At 47.1% G+C, this 22,083-nt stretch overlaps 1 protein-coding gene across 1 annotated transcript in view; it reads right to left on the bottom strand.

Annotated features, from left to right (window-relative positions):
- Positions 1–21,489, bottom strand: part of EMILIN2 (elastin microfibril interfacer 2) — a 42,182-nt gene extending 20,693 nt beyond the window's left edge. The window contains exons 1-3 of the mRNA XM_087818977.1: positions 21,356–21,489; positions 20,730–20,852; positions 18–208 (exon numbers count right to left, since the gene is read on the bottom strand). Coding sequence (XP_087675103.1) covers positions 18–208; positions 20,730–20,852; positions 21,356–21,489 — 448 coding nt within the window. The remainder of the gene's footprint in view (positions 1–17; positions 209–20,729; positions 20,853–21,355) is intronic.
- Between the last annotated feature and the right edge of the window lie 594 nt (positions 21,490–22,083).

Genomic DNA, 22,083 nt, shown 5'->3' on the forward strand with positions numbered 1-22,083 from the left:
CCGGAAATGCCAGTTACCTGTGGGCTTCTTGAAGCTGTTGCGAGGCCGCGCGGGCGGGGGCCGAGCGGGCGTAGGACGCGGCGTCTTCACGGGGTCCCTGGGACCCTCCTGGCAGTCTGCCCCTCTGAAGCCGGGGCAGCACCTCCATTCCAGCTGCGTCACCATCTTGTACCTGGTGACATATCTGGGTCTGAAGTTCACACGGTACCTGCGGCGGAAAAGGGTGGCATCTCTCTTTACCGGCTGCTGTCACAAGCACTCTGTCCCTGCAGAGTTAGACTCGGATGAAGAGGGCCCGGGTCACTCAGTGCCCCGCCCGCTTTCTCCAGGTCTTCTTAATCCAGCAGTGACCCCTGGGGTCCGGCCCAAGTCCTTTGGCCTCCTTCCTCCGCCTCTTAGGTTCCATAGCACCCCACCAGCACCCAGCTGCCCTCCCACTGAAGGCGGGGAAACACACAACACAGAAAAACTTGGCCCCGCGGTTCCCGCTGGATGTGGCCATTTTTCACAAACTGACCTTCTGTTTCACCAACAAACTTCAGTTCCAGAGTTTGCTGCTTTGTGGACAATTTTTCAGTGTAACTCAGGGTCATTTGTTTTATTTTAAAGAAGCGTCCCTGGCACCCTTGTCTCCCATAGTATCCAGGTTATCTCAGCGCCTTCTCTCCCTGATACTAACGAAGGTGGGGGGCCACGAGCCTTCGGAGACAGCATCTCATGCTATTTGTGTTCAGATTTTTTAAAAAGATGCCTTGACCGATACAGCTAATGAGAGACAAAAGGAAGCAGGTAGAACCATTAAAAAGTCCCCTTTAAAAGTGCATGTCCCCTGATGCATTTGAGCATCACACGGGCCCTTGTGAGAAGTTGTAAAGTCTCCAGACCCAGGAGGCCTGGGCCTAGGCCGGACAGTAGCCGTCCAGCAGCCACCGGGCTCCGAGGGACGGCCCCAGGGCTGCAGCACCCCCAGGGCCCAGCTCACAGCTCAGATGTAAGCGGCTCCTTAATTTACCCCAACTTCTATTTCTGGCTCCGAACCATGACTCTCGAACCTCATCCGGTTCTCTTTGTCTTGAACACCAGCACTAGCAGCTGGTCGCCTTTTTAGGGCCAATTCCCAGAAAGAAAGAGTCTTTGTATCATTCCCCAGGGGTTGCTGTGTGCTGCTCAGGGGTGGGGTTCGTGTCGACCAGCTGCCAGGTGGCCTGCGGCCCTCGTGCCAGCCAAGCGACCCCACCTCGGGCGCCAGCCTGGCGGCGGGTGCTGTTCAGTTATGCTCCAGAGAGAATTATAGACTCCTCCAGGTAATGGACTTCAGCGTCTTCCAGGAGAGCCCAAACCATGTCACCCAAACCTCCAATGCAAGGGTCCACTCCCCCGCCAGGCCAGGCCGGGCCAGGTGTCCTTGCAGAATTCCAAGAGGGCCCTGCTGACAGCGCTGCCCCAGGGCTAGGGTCCCTCCCCTTTCACTGTCCCTGCTTCAGCTGGTGTTTTAGGGCCTCGGTTCTCACCGTGGCCATGAGAGTCACCAGGGAACTGTGAAAAACTACCGATGCCTGGGTCTCACCTTCAGAGGTGCTGATTTAATTGGTCTGGGGTGGGGCCTGGTGTGCAGATTTTGAGAAGGTCGGGAGGAAGCCTCTTTCAAGAAAAACTGAAGAGAAAGCCCAATAAACAGAAAAGGGCTGCTCAAGGAGTGAGGGGTAAGGAGGGGGCAAGGCCTCCCTTCTAGGCTCTTCGTTCTCATTCCCACCACACCCCCATCACGTCCCCACAATTCAGATTTTCCCCTTTTCACGCTGAGCAAACAGAGGCTCAGAGAGGCTAAGTGACTTGTCCAAGCTCCGATGGTTAGGCAGCCAGGGCTGGGCTTGAAACCCGCGTTCTCCTCTGCACCCCGCAGTCTCCTGGCACGTAGAAGCTGTGAGTCTCTCTGACACTTGCCCTAAATTCAGAACGGCTGCACCCACCCAGAGATGTCTAAAGAAGGTAGCCCCTGTCCCCACTCAGCAAACATTCACCTGAGTGCCTAGTTTGGTCCAGGTACACATGAGCCCCTGGCCCTCCCACCCACCTACCAAAACAATCCTGTGTGGTCCTAGAAACTATATAAAAAGAAAAATTCCACGTCCTTGTTTTGCACGCTCGAGTACAGCATAATGCTAGAAAAATGTGTAATCTCAGAAAAACTTGGTTCCTCTGAGCATTTAAGATTGAATGTGAAAATGTGCTTGCTCTGCGTTCTGTTAATGTGCCAGGAGATGACAGCCCATGTTAAAGCCTCTTGGGTGAGGCTGAGCAGAACAGGAGAGCAGAACAGGAGGCTTGGGTGCCCTGGGAAGGGGTACGACCTCTCACCCCAGCCGGGGGCCTTAACCCCTCAGTGCTGAGCCGGGTGTAAGGAAGTTTTGGCTTTTCCAACACACTTCATTCTTTTCTGTGAAGTCAGTATTACTTTGGAGCCAGTTCATAACTTAGAAAAGCTCCCTGGAGCTCCCACCTTCCTCTCCACCCTCACACGCCCTCCCCTCAGTGGTGGAGGCAGGGTTTCCATTTCAGGCAATGCAGTCGAGGTTGACAGCATCTCTAACAGTCTTCGGGTCTGGCCTTCCCAGTGACAGCTGGAAATGATCAGGCAGCCACCTCTAACCGTGGGAAAGCTCCCACTCCCACTTCTCAGGGCAGGACAACATGGACCCCAGCGGTGGCCTTAGGTCCTCAGGCCTCAGTGTGGGGCTGTGAGGGAAGGAGGTAGGGGCTGTCCATCCCCACAGCCATACTGGGATCTTCTTCACAGAAACGGGGTTCCTGCTTCCACAGCAGCCAGCTGGGAGGTTGCACAGAGGATGGGGGAGAACCGATCGGATTTCCAAGCTCCCTACCCCAATCAGCTGGAGCACTGCAGGACAATACTCTGGCCAGGGAGCCTTACCAAAAAGCCTGGGCCTTACCCCTCAAGTTCTCATTTTAATTGGCTTGGGGGCAGGGGCACCCAGGTCTCTGTAACTTTCAAAAACTCCCTAAGTCATTGTCAAGCACAGCCAGAGTTGAGAAGCAGCCCCAGACCTAGGGAACACCTCCGCCCTCTAAGGCAGCCAGGGCTGGATGACCAGCAGGGGAGTGACTAAAGCAAAAGCAGCCCAAGTGTTAGCAGGGGCCCCTGGACTGTGAGCACACAAAGATGCTCAGTGAACATTTACGGAATCAGCCAACCAGCTGGACCCAGCCTGGGGGCACCAACCGAGGAGCTGACAGCCACGGGGACAGTCAGGAGGTACTGGGAGAGCTGGAGGGCTGACTCAGGCTGTAGCCTTGGCCACCATCCCAGTCTCAGGTGCCTTGGGAAGCACTGTCCCCAGCTGCCTCGGCATCCTGGGGGACCCTGGGGACTGTGGCAATGACCTGTGGCCTGTGCCTGCCCCAGATCCCTGCCTCAGCCATGCCCACTGTCCCCAACTCTCTTCTCCCTCTGAAACTCTTTTTGGGGTGAAACAAAGGTTTGCCATTTTTACAACTTCAGCCTCTGGGTTAAAGGCACCAGCCCAGCCCAAGGAAACTGTAACGAGAAGGAAAGTAGCAAGAAAAGAACTGAAAAGATTGAATCAGGGACCACAGGACTGGAAGTGTCCCTGTTAAAACAGAATGTGACAAAATGACCATGCCTTCATCTGACCTCTGCACCACAATGACTCCTCCTACTGATGTGAGGTGAGACCTCTTCCTGGACATGCTTCAGTTCACACTTGAGTTTGCGTGTTCAATGTCTGACTTTCCTGCAGACCCTAAGCCCCATAAGGGCAAGAATACCTGTGGGCTTTGTTCTCTACAAGAACCCCTTTAAAAACAGTGTCTATCCTATAGTAGGTGCTCAATAAACATTATTCAATTAATAATTAATCAAATAATTAATTAATGATAGTAGGTCTACTTTTGACAAGGTTTTGGGGAGTCCAATGTCCTAATTAAAAATTCCAGAATTATCCTCAGGTCTAACCCTAAGCAGACATGAATTCCTCAGTCTTCCCAAAACCAAACCAAGCTTCAGGGTCTCATGTCATGATGAATTGGGTAAGAATCACACACCAGGTGATCTAGAGCTGGGCTGTCCAATAACTAGCCATTAACCATGTGTGGCTATTTACATTTAAACTAATTAAAATTAAATAGAATTAAACATTTAGTTCCTCAGTCACACTAGCCACACTTCACGTGGTCAGCGGCTAGTACATCTCCATCACTGCAGAAAGTTTCATTGACAGGACTATCCTAGAGAGTCACAAGATTGTCAGAGGAACTCTAACGGGCACACGTCTATCTGTACATCTCCGGGTTTCTATCTCACATCCACCCATTATCTATCTCCTCCCACATCCTAGAATCATTGGCAGAACATTTCTCTGAAAAGTAACCACACATCATTGGCAGAGGATCATCTAGACAGCTGTTCCACAAGGTAAGAATCTCTGCCTTGTACTTAGTATTTACCTGAATTTCATTTTAACGCCAGCCACTAAAACTGCACAAATTGAAAGCCCAGGGCCCCATTGGGGACACTCATTTGACTGGGGTTTCTCCCAAGAACAGACTTTCTAGTAAACTCTTCTCCTTCTTCCTGTCACTGGCTTGCCCCAAAAAATCTGGAGCCAACTCATCTTGCTTCATTTTGCACATGTGGTTCTGCACAGTATTGCCTGGAATGGGACTGAGAGGATGGAAAAGGAAGCCAGAAGGAAAAGGTGCTTCCCTCTCTCTGGTGGGCAGCACCCTGGGCCTGGAGAACCAACCACCTCCCTGGCACAATGAAAATTAGCACGTAAAGGTGAGAAGTCATTTGATCGAGTTTCAGAGTGCTCGCCAGGGCAGGCATGGTTATCTGGCATTCAGCTGTTACTCCAAGTTTTCCACAGAGCAGCAGTTCACGCTAGCCACAGTAATTCAATTTTTAAAAACTGTGGTAAAATACACAGCACATTAAAGTTGCCACTTAACCATTTTTTAAGAGTACAGTTGCTTTAAGTACTTTCACATTGTTGTGCAACTGTCACCCACATCCATCTCCAGAACGTTATCATCCCAACTAAAAGTCTGTACCCACTAAACACTAACTTCCATTACCCCTCCCCCAGCCCCTGGCAACCACCATTCTACTTTCTGTCTGTATTAATTTGACCACTCTAAATACCTCATATAAGTAGATTCATAGAGTATTTGTCTTTTTTGTGACTGGCTTATTTCACTTAGCATAATGTCCTTGTGGGGAAGGAAAAAATTTTTCCTCTATCCTCTTAGTTTTGTTCTGGGGCCTATGAATTAAACTGACAAAAGACAGACTAATAAGAAAAAAGACACACAAATTTTACTGATGTTAATAATTTTACGTGCACAGGGGCTTCACAGAAAAGTGAAAAATCCAAAGAAGTGGTTAGACTCAGGGCTTCTGTACCATTTTAACAATGGGTGATAAATTGTAGAGATGTGATTAGACGAAGGAAAGGGGCTTTGGGCTTCAAGGGGTGATATGGGAGGTCACTAGGAAATATATGGGGGGAACTAACAAGATAAGGGCTGTTTCAGTAAATTTGTTTATGCAGACTCATGCCAGTGCCAGCTCTTTGTCTTCTGTGACAAGGTTGCTCTCCTCATTCTGGTACAAGAGTGATGGGAAATTTATACACTGCTTTTTAGGCAGAAAGGAGGAGGGCAGAGAGTTCTTTTTGTCTGCCATTTCTCAATGCCTTCAGCTCAAAAAAATCAATATAGGATGGCATATCCTGATCCCCTCCTCCATCCTCAAGGTTGATCCGTGTTGTAGCATGTGTCAAAATGTCCTTCCTTTCAATATGGTAATTTACTTCTAAAAAGTTTGGTCTCCATGTTCCAATTTAGAATTGACAAAACACTGGACTGATTTTCTAGGAACAACATGTGACAGATGGGTGTTTTCCCTGTTCTTTTTGTTTGTTTTTCTATCAATCAATGAATAAATACATGATTTTTTTAACAAAGTAACTGTTTGCCAAAAGTAAATGCAGTCGGGCAGTAGAGGCTATAAAGTTTAAAATTAGAAGTGATTTCAGAACTGTGTTGATGGAAGAGAAGCTCTGCACCAGCAGAAGAGAACTTGCCATTTGAACCCACCATGTCCTACTGATAAGAAAAAATGGACCATTTGAATCATCCACAAAGACAATTTCTGCAATCTGAGGAGGTGACTGAGTCATGTGGACCTTTCCAATGCAAACTTCCACAGTCTGAAAAAGTCTCCCCAAGGAGATCAAGTGTAGGAACCAAAGGGCCTTCTTCCAGGTTAAAGCACACCAAACACAAAAATCAGAATTTTTGTCTTATGTTTTCTGCTACATTACACATTTTTAATTAGACCTCTGAATAGAGAAGTTAATAACATGAAAAAAATGTAAAATATTTTTCTTGACTTTTTAGGAAAATCCACCTAAGTTTTAAAAGCCAGAATGCTTGGGCAAATATATTTCTGAAATACAAAATGTATCTAGTGAATCTAAAAGTCAGATTGATGAGCCCTGATTTAAAATCAGATTACAATAGAGCTTTGTACACATTTTTAAAATAACAGATCCTACACCAAAGCAATGTGTTTAAAATGAAAATGTACGCATAGGAGACTGTTACCCAGTACAAAGGAGAGATTTGCTGGAGAAACCACAATTGTAAGCTGCTTATTTTTCTGTTTCCTCCGGATTCATTTCCTTATGTACTTAGAGTGTGGCAAGTTAGATTTCAAAACATAAAATTCTCTTTACTTCTCAGAATAAGTAGAAATTTTCCTCCAGAATTTCCCACAGTGTATCACCCCTCCCCTTAACCCTGAGGACAGAGTAATTCTACAATTCCAAAGAAAGGTGATTAAAAAAACCCACAGTGGCTCAGCTGTGAGGCTCAGTCCAACTCGGCTGCATAAAGAGTGAAGTTGTTATACTTACATTTACTATAAGAGCAATCAGGACCATCTGACAAAATTGCATTGCTAAAAATGACATCATCTCCAAGAGCAGGGTGTGTCCAGACCATGAAATACAGCTTATTCATGAGTTCCAATGAGTCCACATTCTTAGTTTCAACTTCCTCACTTTGGGAAATACATGACAAGACTCAAGTCTATGCTCTGACAGTAGGGAGGAGTGCCAGCGAGTGTGGGGCATCCCCCAGGGCCCCAGCTAACTGTGATGACTTTCTGGAGAGTTGAATAATCCAGATTGATGAGGGACCACATTCTCTTGAAGAATTCTTTTGGGAAGGGCCATGGCTGCTGTAGGCCGTTTCCCCCAAATAAATTCTATGCTATTCCATTTCTCCAACTTCTGTCATGGTCCTTCATTCCTGGAGTCAGAGTCACAGAAGGCTCTCCTCCTCGTCACTGCCCTATTCTCATACTCTGTTCCCACAGTGCGGGCCATGAGAAAGTCTGCTGGCCTCAGCCTTCCGCACGATGCTCACCTCAAATATGACTCTCCATGATATGGGGATCCAAACCTTTCTTTTCAGAGCCACAAACTAACTCTATTTTGAATATTATTTCTCTTTTTTTAAGTGGAAAAATTGTTTTCTCAAATTCTCCTGCAAAGTCACAATAATTTCGAAATCCTTTTTCCTGTGTCTCTCTTGATTTTGGTTTGCAACATCCACCCCTCTCTCTCAAGGCTCTCAGTCAGCCTCTGCTTCTCTTCTTCCTCAATTCCATATCCTCCAGCCTCTCTTCAACCTGCAGCTACCCATCTATTGTTCTTCGTATTGCTTTTTGATATTAAAAAGGAATTGGCTATGACATCCCATCTGTATTTATTTCAGACCTTTGAGGAAAGTCTATGGATGCTGGCAAACTCTTACACAGTCCACACCTGTGACTTGGTGGAAGTCACTTAGAAGCTTAGAAAATCATGAGACAGTATGAGTTTCTCTGCAGATCTAAAAACATTTTCTTCCTTTGGGCCAATTCATTCTCAGTTTAAAAAAAGATCTGGGAATTGAAAACACAGGAACACTTATATTTCTTTTGTAATTTATGACCACAGTGGGGGGAAAGGACCAAAACGCTGTAACGTAGTTTCACATTTCTCACATTATCCAGGTTAACCCAGTATTAATGGTTTTTAAATCCACACTTAACACAATGATGTGGAGACATTTCATTCGCCTGCACTCTGCTTAGGAGGCGCATACTTTTTCTTTGAAAGCTGCTGCCACAACCCACCCTACCCCAAGACCTTAAGGTGTGGACAAGTAGGGAGTGGGGGAGGGGGCTATTCAGCAAGACAAAAATAAGAATTTTGCTTATTTGCTTTTAAATGGGAGTTGGTAATATTGCAGTAGGCCAAGGAAGAGAAACTTTCCTCCAATAAAACTTGTGGAGGCCAATGGACTTTCAAGGTTGGTGACACCCGAGATGTCCTTAAAGCTGTCTATATCGCTAACAATCTTCAATACAGTCCTCACTGCTCATGCAGACTTGTGGGACTGGATTTCTCTTAGGGAACTTGAGGGTATGGCATTCTCTACCTTGGCCAACCCCCTGTGGTTTTAAGAGAATCACCACAGAACCCAGGTATGCAAGGGCTATGGGACAGTAAGTCTGGGGAATTGCCCCAGGTTAGAGGGAAGCTTTTGGACATCCACAGTTCCTGTAAATTGAGAGGTGTTGAAAGGAATTTCTAGACCCAGATGGAGCTGCTCCTGCCCAGGGTGCCACATCAGCAAACCAAACTTTCATGTTCATATAAATGTTCAACTTGACCAGAAACACAGTATCTCCCGCCAGCCAATCCCCAAATGCCAAGCCAACTCTGGGCTATATACCTATTTCATTGTTCCTTGATCTTTCTAAATAAGGTAAGATATTCAACCAGAGCCAATCATGCCCTGTTTCAGTGATGCCTATTCTAATGCTCTATAAAACTCACTCTTGCCTGTGAAAATAAACAGAAACTGCATCTTAAAAAATAAATAAAATGGAGTGAGGAGACTAGAAGAGAGGACACTTACACAGGTGTCACTATTGACCCCAACACGAAGAAATGTGCCTTACCTCTCTGACAGTGAACTACTTATGAACTCAATAGGAGGAAGAAAAGCTTCCTCCTAGGCCCAGTAACAGTTCAGCCAGTGGGAGACTGCATAACTCAGCCAATGAAAAGTCACTATACTTCTAGATCTCAGTTTCCTCCAATGAACCCTTGGTTTACAATGGCCCCTCCCATGTCTATAAAAGAGTGTACCTCTCCTCTGTTTCTCTGGACCTGCTGGTGGCTGTCTTTACACACGTCCCAAAATTGCCATTCTATACTGTTCCCGAATTAACCTATTTTGCTGGCCCTCTATTTGTTTAAGGTCAAACGTGCCCAAGATCCCTCAGAAAAACTGCTCCATTGCTTGTGAAGCACTATACTTCTTTTCCCTTAAATGAGTCATTTTCCCTTGAATAAAGGACAAACTTGTTACTAAATTATATAATCGGAGGGGAGACAAATATGTAGACACTGGATGAAGAAGGGACCAACAGACATCCGTTAAATTGAAAATACGTGGCTTGCTTTCCATTTCTTTAAAATTATGTGTGTGTGTGTGTTTTCAAAGAAAAATGTATTATTTTGTTTTCTTTAAGTAAATAAAACAATTAAATCTGTGGTGTAAGGCGTGGTTCTTCTCCTAATAAGCTGGATCCTAAGTTGGCCCACTACCCAAAGGCTTCACCAAAATTGCCTTCAATCAATTTTTGCAAATAAAATATGCAAGCAAGCATGGTATTTTCAAAGAAGCCCCCAAATTAATCTTTAAAATAATTTCTTATATTTCTAGTATCTAACTTTTTCAAAATGCAGTTCTCTCTCTGGTCACCTTCTCCTCCAAATAACATCAAACCATTCTTCATAGTTGCAGAACGTGAACTCTCATAAAATAAAGCTCTTCCACATCGTAGAGAATCAATGCACACTTGTAAAAGTCACACCAAGATGGCCAGTTCAGAAATCTGAATTATAATTTATACCATTACTTTGGTTGATTTAATTGGAATCTGCCATATCCCATGTCCTTATTTGAGCTGCAAGCTGCTGTGTTTTCATTCATTATTAACAATTATTTCCAAAGACTATATATGTATGTCACAATTTCCATTCTGAAATCACAAGCCATGGGCAATTGTTTAAATTTATGGTCTCCATGACTGAAAACCAAATTCAGCCACATGAGTCCTAACAATGGGAAGGGAGACAAAATAAACTCTAATATAAACTATGGACTTTGGGTGATAATGATGCGTCAATGTAGGTTCATCAGTTGTGACAAATGTACCACTCTGGTGGAGGATGCTGATAATGGGGGAGGCTGTGCATGTCTAGAGGGAGTGGATGGGAACTCTCTTCACCTTCCCCTCAATTTTGCTGTGAACCTTAAACTGTTCTTTAAAAAAACATAGCCTTGATAAAAAAATAAACAACCCACATGCTCTCTCTTTCATTCATTCATTCAGCAAACACCCTTTGGGTGCCTACCACGTGGTACCAGGCACCACACTATGGCTTTCCTCCAGCCACCAGTATCCAACATGGAACAATTATATGGAGAACATACAGGGAATAACATCTAATTCTATTTTCCATAACAAGAGTCACCATTAAAGTCTCAACTCAGTCAAAGACCAGTTAGGTCAAACAAGACCTGAAAACTTCTCTAATCCTCAGTTTCCTCAAATATAAATTTGGATTTATAATATTTGCCCCCTGCTACCTCCCAGAGAGTGAAAGAATAAAATTAGACAATAGCTGTGAAAACTGTGAAAGTTTATATAAATGCAGTTTATAAACAGTATGTGTGTGTATATATATACAGACGCCATAAGTAAAAAATTTGCAGTAAGACTAAACATATGGGTTCCTTCTATAATAATGGACTCAATTGCCTTCAAGAAAGATGACAGTTCATTCCTGATCACCAAAGGTGATGAACAACGAGGTCCTGATTGTCCCATGGGCAAAAGCAATCCGGCCATGATCTCCAAATGACGGTTCATGAACTAGTAATTTGCCTTCCTTTGCTATGTGTGGCCCTTTTTATCAATACTCTTGACAACAGCCTACACAGACTGCTCAGTGACAGAGCTTCACATGCCCACAAAACCCACACAGTGCTAATCACGCATGAAGCGCGGAGGCAGTCGCCCAGCCATCCAAGCTGGGTCACTGCGTGTTACCTTCTCCGCAGCCAAGTCTGCTTCTCCCGTCGCACCCACCTCGGGTCTGGCATGGACTGTGGCCCATCTCCCAACAGGGCCCCCCCCCCCCTCGGGCGCACTCTGTTCTCTCCCCTCTCAAATCCATTTTTCATGCATTCCCAGATCAACATCTGGAAGCGTACCTCTGCCGGTGTCCCAGATCAAAAACCCCCCATGACTCCCCTTGGTCTGAACGATAAAGCCCAGACTCCCAACCATAGTTGTTCTGGGTTGAACTGTATCTGGGCTCAAATAGACATGTTGGGATCCTCACCCCCAGTGCCTCAGAATGTGACCTTATTTGGAAATGGGGTCTTTACAGAGGTAATCAAGTTAAAATGAGGTGGTTAGGATGGGCTGTAAATCCAGGATGAGTAGTATCCTGATACAAATAGGAAATTTAGAGAGAGACCCATATAGAGGGAAGACATTGTAAAGAGAGGGCAAAGCAGGCCATCCACACACCAAGGAGAGGGGCTGGTACAGATCCTTCCCTCACAGCCCTCGGAAGAAATCGGCAGTGCCAACACCTGGATTTACTTGTGGACATCCCTTCACTTCCCACCTTCAGGCCCTCACTCATGTTCTTTCTTGTCTTATGCTGGCATCCTCTCACATCTGCAAGTATTCCTCTAGAACCTTCCTTCAAAGCCCTACTAATACGTCACCCTCACAAACAAGTTCTCACATTTCTCTTGTCTGCAAACAATTTCTTCCACCTCTGAACATCCGCTGCTATTTTTGCTTCTCTTATAGCAATTCTCATTTCTACCTTTTATTTTGTAATGATTTGTTTGTGTCTCATTTCACCTACAGGACATGAACTTCTGGAGGGCAAGAGAGAGGTTGGGCTCCTTGCTAGTGCCAGGCATAGGCCCTGCACAAAAATATTTGTTTAATGAAACTGAGTAACCAACAGACTTAAAAAAAATAAGTCTTCTTTAACCCTACTGAGCTTTCTGCCAGTTCAAAATGGCTTATCCTAATATGTAACTTTAATCCAACATTTCCCAGGACTATAAATGTGAAATGTATTTTTTTTACTCCATTATGGCTTTATCTAATGTTCTACATTTGTTATGTGTTTACCATCTCAATTGGACTTCAGAAAAATCAGGTAAGTAACCTTACTATCATTATAAATGATTTTCTACACTCTGTATGTCACCAGTCCTCAGCTGCAAAACTACTCTATAGAAATTGTGGTGCATGCACACAAAGGAATACTAGTCAGCAATAAGAACTGATCGACTATTGAGACATAGTACAAAATGGATGTACCTCAAAGCAATTATGCTGAACGAAAAAAGCCTAACATAAAAACAGTACGTACTGTGCAACTCTCCATACAGCTTCAGAAATTGCAGACTCATCTACAATGATGGATGCACAGCAGCCTGGGGAGGGGGTGTGGGGAGAAACTGGAGGGGAGGGTTACCAATGAGAATGAGGAAAATTTGGGTGATGGAAATGTTCAATATCTCACTTGTGGTGTGGATTTCATGTGGTGTCAATTTATCTACATTGCAGCTTATCTAAATTGTATCTCAATAAAGCTATTTTTAAAAATACAACTATTTTTGCATTGGGGTGTTTTAAAACTCTTCAGGACCGTGAAAGTGAAGTGCTAGACAGTCCTGTCTGGACTATCCAAAATATACCTCTGTTAAGTAGAAACCAAATCCAGCATCATTGAGTCTTTTTCAGGGTTTCAAAAGGAGAATTTAACTGAAATTGGTTTGTTTTTTATGTATTGGATTACTCTTCAGACACACAACCAATTGTTTCATCTATTGGGAACTCAGACTTAGATTTATTTTTGTACTTTTAAAGGTATGGATTAATGATTAAAGAAAGACAGTCAAAACAGGATTTTTTTAAATAACCACCTTCAAATTGCCATTTTGTGTAAAATAACACAAAGCATCAAAGACATAAATTAGCATATTGAAAATCAGATGGTCCCCTCATTGGGATTGCTATTTTCCCAGTGACACTTCTGATAAGGTGTAGAGGATGCCTTGCTGTTTGGTTCAGGAAACAAGCCATAAAAGGTATTTCTGCTTCCCCTCCTGCACCGTTGGTAAGCAGGGAATCTGTGTTATATCTTTCCAGTTGTTTTTTACATTGATAAACACAATGACCCCCAAATATCTCGAGAGTGGCCAGAAGATGATGCAAAATGTTGGGACGGGAAAAGGGCACATCATTTATCACGACCAAGCTGGGGCCCTGACCTGGTGTTGTCCTGGAAAGTTGCTGCCCCAGCCGAAAGCAGCTGAAGGCTCTCCAGCATGGGCCACCTGACACACAGACCAGGCCTGAGCACTGTCAGGACAGCAGGACAGACTGGAGATTCTGGAACATTCAGGATCCCCAGAAAGGCCAGACTATACCTCCCCACCCGAGGCCCTCATTCCACCAGCATGTGAGAGCTCTTGGGTTGAAATGGACTGAGCCAGAGAAACGCTTTAATGGTGAAAAGATCTCCCTGTGAAGGACTGGATTGTGAAACTCACCCCTCCCTGAGTTCTGTCGCAATCACTGCCACAGCTTTTGGGCTACGTTTTCAAGATCTGTGGAAAAGCCTCGGCAGAGAAACAAGAGGCATTTTCACCGCTACGCTTTAGAAAAATTATAGGCCCTTATGTCATGATCCTTTAACAGCCTCCCTGTTGAGATGCTGGAAACCTGAAGCAAGAGGGAAATTTCTGGTACCTTGTTTGATAGTGGATTATGAGCAAGTCTCTGTAAAAGATCACCTAATTACACCCACACACTCAGCCGATGCTGCACAATCACAAACAGATATGAAGAAGGCAAAGGTTAGAAAAAAACTGAGATGCCTCACAGCAAATTTCCTTTAATCAAAATGACCAGTTTGAGAAGCCTTCACCTAAACCATCTGTCTCTTAACCAAATTTATTTGAACCATATGCGCAGTCAAATACACTGTCCTGAAAGGCTGACACTGCACAGAATAACTTTTAGGCATATTCCCTAATCATCTAATATTTCCTTAGGTGAGGGAAAAAAAGTACAGCTGGGCCCTGACACACCCAGAAAAGTTTGCTTCTGCAGCATTTTCAAAGCAGGAATTGGGTTGGTTTGAACCCTCCCCACTTTTTTCAACACCCATCACCACTTTAAAACAGGAAGGAAAGAAGATGATTTACTGGTGAGTTTCATTTTAATCAGTTCATCATTCCTCCTCCAATGTGAACGACTCCCACGATGAAAACTATTACGTTGCTGTCCTGACCCTTCCAGGAAAACGAGCCTTCGTAAGGAGAAGTCACACTCGCATCATTTTATCAATCGGTTCATTGTTATTTTTAAGTCCAGAAAGACTGCTTCATTAAGGACAGGAGCAGTTAATTCCTGGTAGTAATTCTTGGTAGTAAAAAATTCTTGTAACCAACAATAAATCAAAACATTTGGGCGACAGTCTGGAAGTAATCTGAACACTGGCACAGTCTGTCAGTTTCAGGTTCTAGAAAACTAACTGCCGTAGGCAGTGCCTACCGCCCTATACACACTCGGTAACCACCAGTGAGTGACATCTTCCTATTTCCAACATGAGGAACAGCATCTGTCCTGAAGGTAAGCGGAGGCTGTGTGAGCGTCTGGGTGAAAGGTGGCCTGGGCTCAGCCCAGTTCCCCACCACTCAGGACAGCGGGGAACACACAGCTCACCTTCCTACTGACCTGCCACAAGCACTCGAACGCCTGCGGGCCAGCCATCAACGCCCGCGGTGGCCGGAGTCACCTACGCCACCCTGCAGACTCCACCGCTGGCTCTGCTTCCAAAGCAGTCTCTGAGAGTTTAACTTCGTGTTGAAAAGTCGATTTTAGTCATTTCAGTTTCGTAATTATCTTAGTTCGCTGAATTTATTTCATTCTTTAGCCCTCCAGCCTGTCTCTAACATATCAGAAAGCATTAACTTCAAATGCAAAGCCCTGAAAGATAAGGCCACCTGAGAGGTAACACCGCTCCAAACAATCAATGAGAACAGGCATATTCATTAGACAGTCCTGCCAAGTGTGCCTTACAAGAGTGTGATAGGGCGCTTTTTCAAAGTTCTGTCAGCTATGGTGCCTCTCTGTGATACAGAGATGAGAAAACTGTGCCTCAGAGAAGTTCAGGGACTTGTCTGAAGTCACACAGCTCCGTGGTGGTGGAGCTCAGGCCAGAAGCCAAGTCTTTCACCTCCTCTTCGGAACATGTCGGCCCCACCAGCCAGCCTCGGGGGACTAACTCAGGGGATGCCTGTCCCCACTCCCCTCGACTTTGCTGCCCACCTCAGAATTTTAATTCATTCACCAAGTGCCAACATGGTAGAATAGATCACGGAGAAAGACCAGTTAATGGGACTTCAGCAGAGTTTAACAAGAGGCACACTGTTTTTCGTAAGACCATAACCTCTGTTTGAATCCCATTAAATTTTCTCCAAGATAAGGTAGAAAAGGCAGCCCATAAGCATAAAAGTCCTTTTTCCAAGACCCCAGTCTCTGCCCTGTCTAATCTTCTGACCGAGCTTACAATGAGAAAAAAAATAAAGCAATGCACATGGAAGAGTCCTGAAAACACGAAGGAAGGGTTCTACATCTTATCTACTGGGAACCTGGGAAGGGACGAGAGCAAAAGGTCAAAGGAGCTTGAAAGGAATGTCTGAGGGTTCTAGGGGAGCTCACAAGACACAGCCCCGAAAGGCAGATAAGGGTGGGAAACCCAAGGAGGGAGCCTCACCGGCGGCAGCGCCAGGCTCTGGGGCCTGGGTGCCTCTGTGTACGTGCTCGCAAGTGTTCTCCCACGCTCCCTCAAGCCTCTGCAATTCATTCAAGTTTCCCTTGACCGCAAGCTGTTTGTTTAAAAGCTGAAGGGAAAAAAATACCCCAAAGCTATACACACAAGAGGCTCGTTTGGAATTGTTCCTAGAAATGCAGAAAACATAGCATTGTCTCTAGAAAACGTAAGCCCTTATATTTTTCCCAAGTCTTAAGTGTTCTTAGGTTTGTTTGTGTGTGTGTGTGTTTTTAAAGCTTTTCCTGGCTGAGATTACTCCTTAACCGACAACTTTTCTTCCAACTGAATGACCATCTGCTCCCATTGGAATCAGAGGATTACAGGAGTTCTGGAAACTCAGCATTTAGAACCCACACCTGCTGCAAATCCCCAACTTCTCAGTCTGTGTTATCACAGCAGCACAGGTTTCTTCAGCTGGCCTCATCCCGATCCCTCCCCCGACTGATATTTTGTCCTAAAAGAGCTCAGAGGAAAAATTTCACTAAGATGCAACACACCCAAGACGGGGGTGGGGGCGGGTTTGGGTAGATGCTGATAAGCCCTAGTCAGTTTGTGGTGTCAGAGAGCAGGAAACTGCAGCGAGACAGGCAGAGCCTCAGCCTTGAGTTGGAAGGGAAGTGAGTACAGGGGAATAATCCTGCCTTACATCTGGATCCTCAGATCCAACAGCAAAGCAGCTGCTCCGCACACAGGACGCCCCCAAACGTCTCCAATACTAGCATCAGCCGCCTGGACCACCGCAAGCTGAGTGGGAGGTTATGTAACTCTCCAGAATTACTGCCATGAGGCATGAATGATGCATGAAAGGAAACAATGCCTAATCCAAGAAGGAGAAGAAAGATAGCGCTGTTTCTACCACTGGTACATCCAAACACCACCAACCCACGTAGAGGGGCTCTAAGAAGCTTCAGGCCCTTACCTCCTCCCCTCCCATTCACCAGAGGTGCCAGCATCGCAGCGCTGGGCAAGCCTGCGTCACACACACACATCCTTGGGGTGCTCGTCCTAGGGTGGGGTTTAGACAGCAAGGGACTGCGGGAATGTGCAGTGGGAAGAGCCTAAGGCTTGGAAATAACAGACCTAGACTTGAACCCAGGCTCTGCTTTCTAACTACATGCCCTCCTGCAAAATGGGGATTACAGCCCTGTCAGGGGTGGCTGTAAAGATGGAAGGCAATGAAGAGGGGGCTCATCATGTTACAGTGATGCACCCCAGAGAGATTTTCTCACCAAGTCAGGCCTGGGATACTGTATTAAGCCTTCCAAACAGTTCTCAGTCACTTTTATGTGGGAACTGCCTTGCATGAAAGAGGGTGTAAATGTTCTTTATAGTTGAGTACTGCGCAGTCTACTGAAGGCACACACTAAAACGAGGCCAGTCCCCAAGGCCAGCAGCCCTGGGTTTGGGGGCAGCTCAGCCACCTACTATCATGTGACCACAGGCAAGTCAGGGAACATCTCCTGTTTCCTCGTTGGTAAATGGAGATAATTCATCCTGAAGGGTTGTTGCAAGAATTTAATATATAGCATGAAAAGTCCTAACAGTGCCTGACACTCAGAAGGTTCTTTACAGTTTCAGAAAAATAATTGCTCAAAATGCCCACATATCATATAAAAACCCCCCTCTGCTCCTAGTTTCACATATCGCTATGAAATTTGCAATCTGGGATGTAAGGCTCTTCATACATGCAAACGGAGCATTGTCTGAACTTTCTGGAAATGCCCGTGGAGGCTTCACGCCAACGATGGGGTCATCCACAGATGTTTTCCTCTTATTTGTGTGAACTTGCCCATCAAACCCCTTGTCTCCTAGCCAGTTCCCACCTCCATGTCGGAACATATTCAGTCTCTCCCTTTGGCTTCCTCACTTCTCTCCTGAAGCATGCAGAGTTCTCTCTTTATAATTCTTTACCCGCTTGCCAGCTATCAACTCCCTTCTCCACCAAAGCCTTTGAAACACATTTGATTCTTGGATAACAAGGTCTCCTCATGTCCTCCCCTAATCTCACAGGAGCCACAATGCCTGGACCCCTGAAACTGACCTGAAACTCCCTCTTTCTACATAAGCCAATCTTCCTGCTACCTAATATCTCTGGCCCTCTGGACCCCTCAGCCTCCTGGGCCTCTCCTCCTGGGGTCTCTAAGATGTAGTTTCCTCCTCCAAAATCTTGGCTTTGCTCACTCCCCCGACCTGGCCTCTCTTCCTCCTTTCCCCCCACTGCCCTGAACAACCCAGGCCTGCTCCAACTGGATCAAGGCCTCGCTGGCTCACACCTGCCACTCCCAGCCTCTCAACTGTTACCAGGTGCTAAACTTGAGCATTTCTAGCTCCAGATCTCGGCCAACCTCCAGTCCTACGAAGGCAAACCTTGGAGACAGTGGGTTGGGTTCCAGACCACAGTAATAAATCGAGCAATGCAATAAAGCGAGACATAATCTTTTTGCTGGTGGAAGGTCTTGCCCTTAGTTTGTAAAAAACGCAACCCCTGTGAAATACAATGAAACAAGGCACATCTGTGCTTCTGACACCATCCAGAAAGTAGCCCTCAGGAATCTTCACTTCCACAGGCTCAGGGCATACGGCTCAAATAATGAAGGCCTCACCTAACAGTACCTGTGGATTGAGAGAAGTTACTAGGCTCCTGGACTCATCAGAAAACCTAGAAAATTCCATGTCAAACAGCCATTCTTTCTCTTTTAAGTATAAAAGCAAGTTTCTCTTTTTGTCTTCACATTCATCTACTAATCCTCAAAATTTAGGAAACATTTAGTAGTTGAAAAATAAGGTAAACCATTCTTTTCCCGTCTCTAACGAAACAAAGAAAAAGAACAAGACTGAATTAGCTGCTTAATTTCAAGATTTTCAGCCTGATCAGCTAAAACAGTATGTTTTTATTTTTAAAATTTCACTTTCAATGCAGCACTTGAAATGTAAAAACATACTTGAATTGTTTACCTGGTTATTACTGAAGAAAAATACCGAGGTCACTTATTTAGGTCTTGTTTAATAAAATAGAAACATCTGTCATTTTCATAGCAATTTTTGTTGTCCTTCCCATTGAATGGCAAAAACATGCTCCAACTGCCTTTCATTAACCTGCTGATCTGGACGTGATTCACCCCCCACCCCCTCAACGAAGAGAGGAAATTTGTTTCACTGATTTTTGGTCAAATACAACAATTAAATTGCCACTGGATTTTCCAAGCACTAAAATAAGAATTTTTTTTTTTTAAAAATCATTAAATTAAAAGCATTACCTCCCCAAATGGAAAATTTATTTATTTCTGAGTTGTCACAAGTAAATATTAAGGTTATAACAAACCACAAAATTCTATTTTTATGTAAGATGAATGAAATATTCCTGATTAACAAATTTAATTTTATAGAAATCAATTCAAATTGCATTGAATACTTCATGTGTCTACCACAATGTAAAACTCTCATTTGGTTCTGAATTCACCGACTGCTAACAACAGGCTGTGGGTCTGCATCTTACCCACTAGAGATGCAGACAGCATAAGTACCACACCCCTCTGACAATCTGCCCAACTTAATGTGACAGCCAGCGACCTGCTTCAGCCTGTTTCTCTGCATTCAAAGGTGGGCTCTCTTCTAAGTTGTTCACCTGAGAGGAATTACTCCCTTTCCTGTTGGCAGTTCCCCCAGCAGCCCACGGGGGTGATTTAGGGACCACTTGCACCTCACCCGTCTGAGGGTTCATCTGTCCTCTGGAATGAGGTTTCCTTGGAGTACAAGTTTCAGTCTGTCCCTTTGCTCTGCCAAAGACAAGCCCGCCTACTGGCTATTATTCTTTGCTGTAATGACAACTGTGCTCTAAGACAAACAACTTATTCTTAGGGGAAAACAATTACCTTCACCCATCACATGTGTTCCCAACAGCCATTTATTCACATGGGCTCATCCTCTGATATCTGACTTACACAGAAACAAAAACACTCGCCGGATGACACCGAATGAGTGGTGTACCTAACGGAATCTGTACTCTACCGCATTGCTTCCTCTTTAGCTGTCTTTTTTTTTTTTTTTAAAGATGGTGAAATCTTGATAAGCAAAAAGATGATTAATTCTTCCCCTTGTCTTTAACAATTCTCTCATGACAACCTCTTAGCCAATCCCCAAATCTAACTTCAATAACAACAAGACACAATTTGAAGCAAGTTGTTCCTGGGACTTGAGAGATCTACAACACTGGAAGAGAGGGGTCCGTTTCACGGGGACATTTGAATGAAACTCGTCTGTTTTGGGACACTCGGCTAAGCCTACATTTACACATTTTTAGCAGTATACATTCTGAAATTTCTGTGTGCCCCAGAACACACAATATGGATCTAATTAGGTCCAGCTGCCTTATGTTAGCAATAAAATGGGAGAGAGAGAGAGACAGAGACAGACACAGAGAGAGACAAAGAGACAGAGAGATAAGTGGGGTGCGGGCTCTGTTCACCCCTCCTGTGCCCCGGTGTCACGAGCAAGTCGTGCGCACCCTCAGCGCTCACCCAGGCAACCCGCGCCCCCTGAACGCCCGGCGCCCCGGGACCCGCTCGGCGCGCTCACTTCGGGGCGGCGGAGCTCTCCCCGGCTCTGGGAGAGATTTACCCCCGGCCCCCGCCGCCCAGCGCTCGGACCCCGCCCCGCCCCGCGGCTCCGCCCGGGACTCACACCAGCGCCGACGGGCAGGGCCTCTGGCTCCAGGCGCAGTTGTACTGAGCCTGGATGAAACTCTCGCTTCCCTCCAGCACCGAGCAGCTCACGTTCTTGTTCACGATGTAGGCGCACCAGTTCCTGGGGTGACGGAGGGAGGGAGGGAGAAGGGCACGGTGTCAGCCCCGGGAGGCCGGGGGACGGGACGAGCTGACACTGCCGCCGAGGGAGCCGGGCCAGCGAGGGCACGGCCCCCGCGAGGGCGGGGGCGCACCAAAGCCCAGGTCCCGAAGGTGCGCGGGTGCGCCCTTGGAGAGCCCGCGGGTACAGGGAAAAGCACCCCGGCCCCAGGGACTCCAGGAACCCCTGGGAGGAGTGTTCTGCCCGCTCTGCCCGCGGGACCCCACCGCGCCCCCGCCCGGGGGGCAGAACTGCTCAGGCGCGGGCCAGGTCACTGGGACCCCGCGGACCGTGGAGCGCGCGGCCAGCCCGGAGGAGGCGCCCTCCAGGGGCCGCCCGAGGGGACCCCCGGCTGCGGCTCATCACCTCCGGCAGGGCAGCTTCGGGGCCCGGCCGCGGGGGTGAAGGCGGGGACCCAGGGCTGTGGGAAGAAGAGAAGGCGAGAAGAGGGGCCCCGCACTTACTTGTTCCTGGCACCGGGCCGCGCGGGGTGCACGGGCTGCGGGCCGGCTTGGCACAGTCCCGCGCCGCCCAGGGCCAGCAGGGCCAGCGCCCAGCGCCAGGACGCTCGCGGCCGGGGCCGCGTCCGAGGCCACATTCTGCGCGCGGGGCGGGATCGGAGCGCGGCGGGTCGCGGCGAGCGCGCGGGTGCGGGCGGCGGGGCGCGGCCGGAGGGAGGAGGCGGCTCGGGCGCTTCGCGGCGCCCCCAGCGCGCGCCGCCCCGCCCGCTTCCCGCGGCCACTTCTCCTTTTCCGCGCCGCGGGCCGCGTCTCCTCGGCCCCTCGGTGACGCACGGGTCCCCCCGGTGCCGCCCTCTATTTCACTTCCCTCTCCGAAACGTGACTCTCCCTCCGCCTCGACTCCGCGTCTCCAGCCGCCGCGCCTCTCGGCGGGGGGCGGGGGTGAAAGGGCCACAGCGCAGGGGAGCGGGGTCTCCGCGACAGGACTTCCAATTACTCATTCCTTTGGTCTCTGCCCAGCGGCCCGGCCACGCCGCCTCCCACCTTCCCGCAGGCGCCCCGGCCCTCGGGAGGCGGCCCAGCCGGCGCGTCGCGGTCCTCACGTCGAGCTTGGGTGCCGGCGCCCCGGGGTGAAGGAGGGACATCTTTATCAGTCCTCCATCAGGCGCGACTCGGGTTTCCTCCCCTGGCAAGGCGCGGCCGTCCCCCACCTTCGGGTTTAGGGGAGTGGG

Source organism: Miniopterus natalensis, chromosome 7 (assembly GCF_054644295.1).
Source record: "Miniopterus natalensis isolate mMinNat1 chromosome 7, mMinNat1.hap1, whole genome shotgun sequence".
NCBI classification, from domain to species: domain Eukaryota; kingdom Metazoa; phylum Chordata; class Mammalia; order Chiroptera; family Miniopteridae; genus Miniopterus; species Miniopterus natalensis.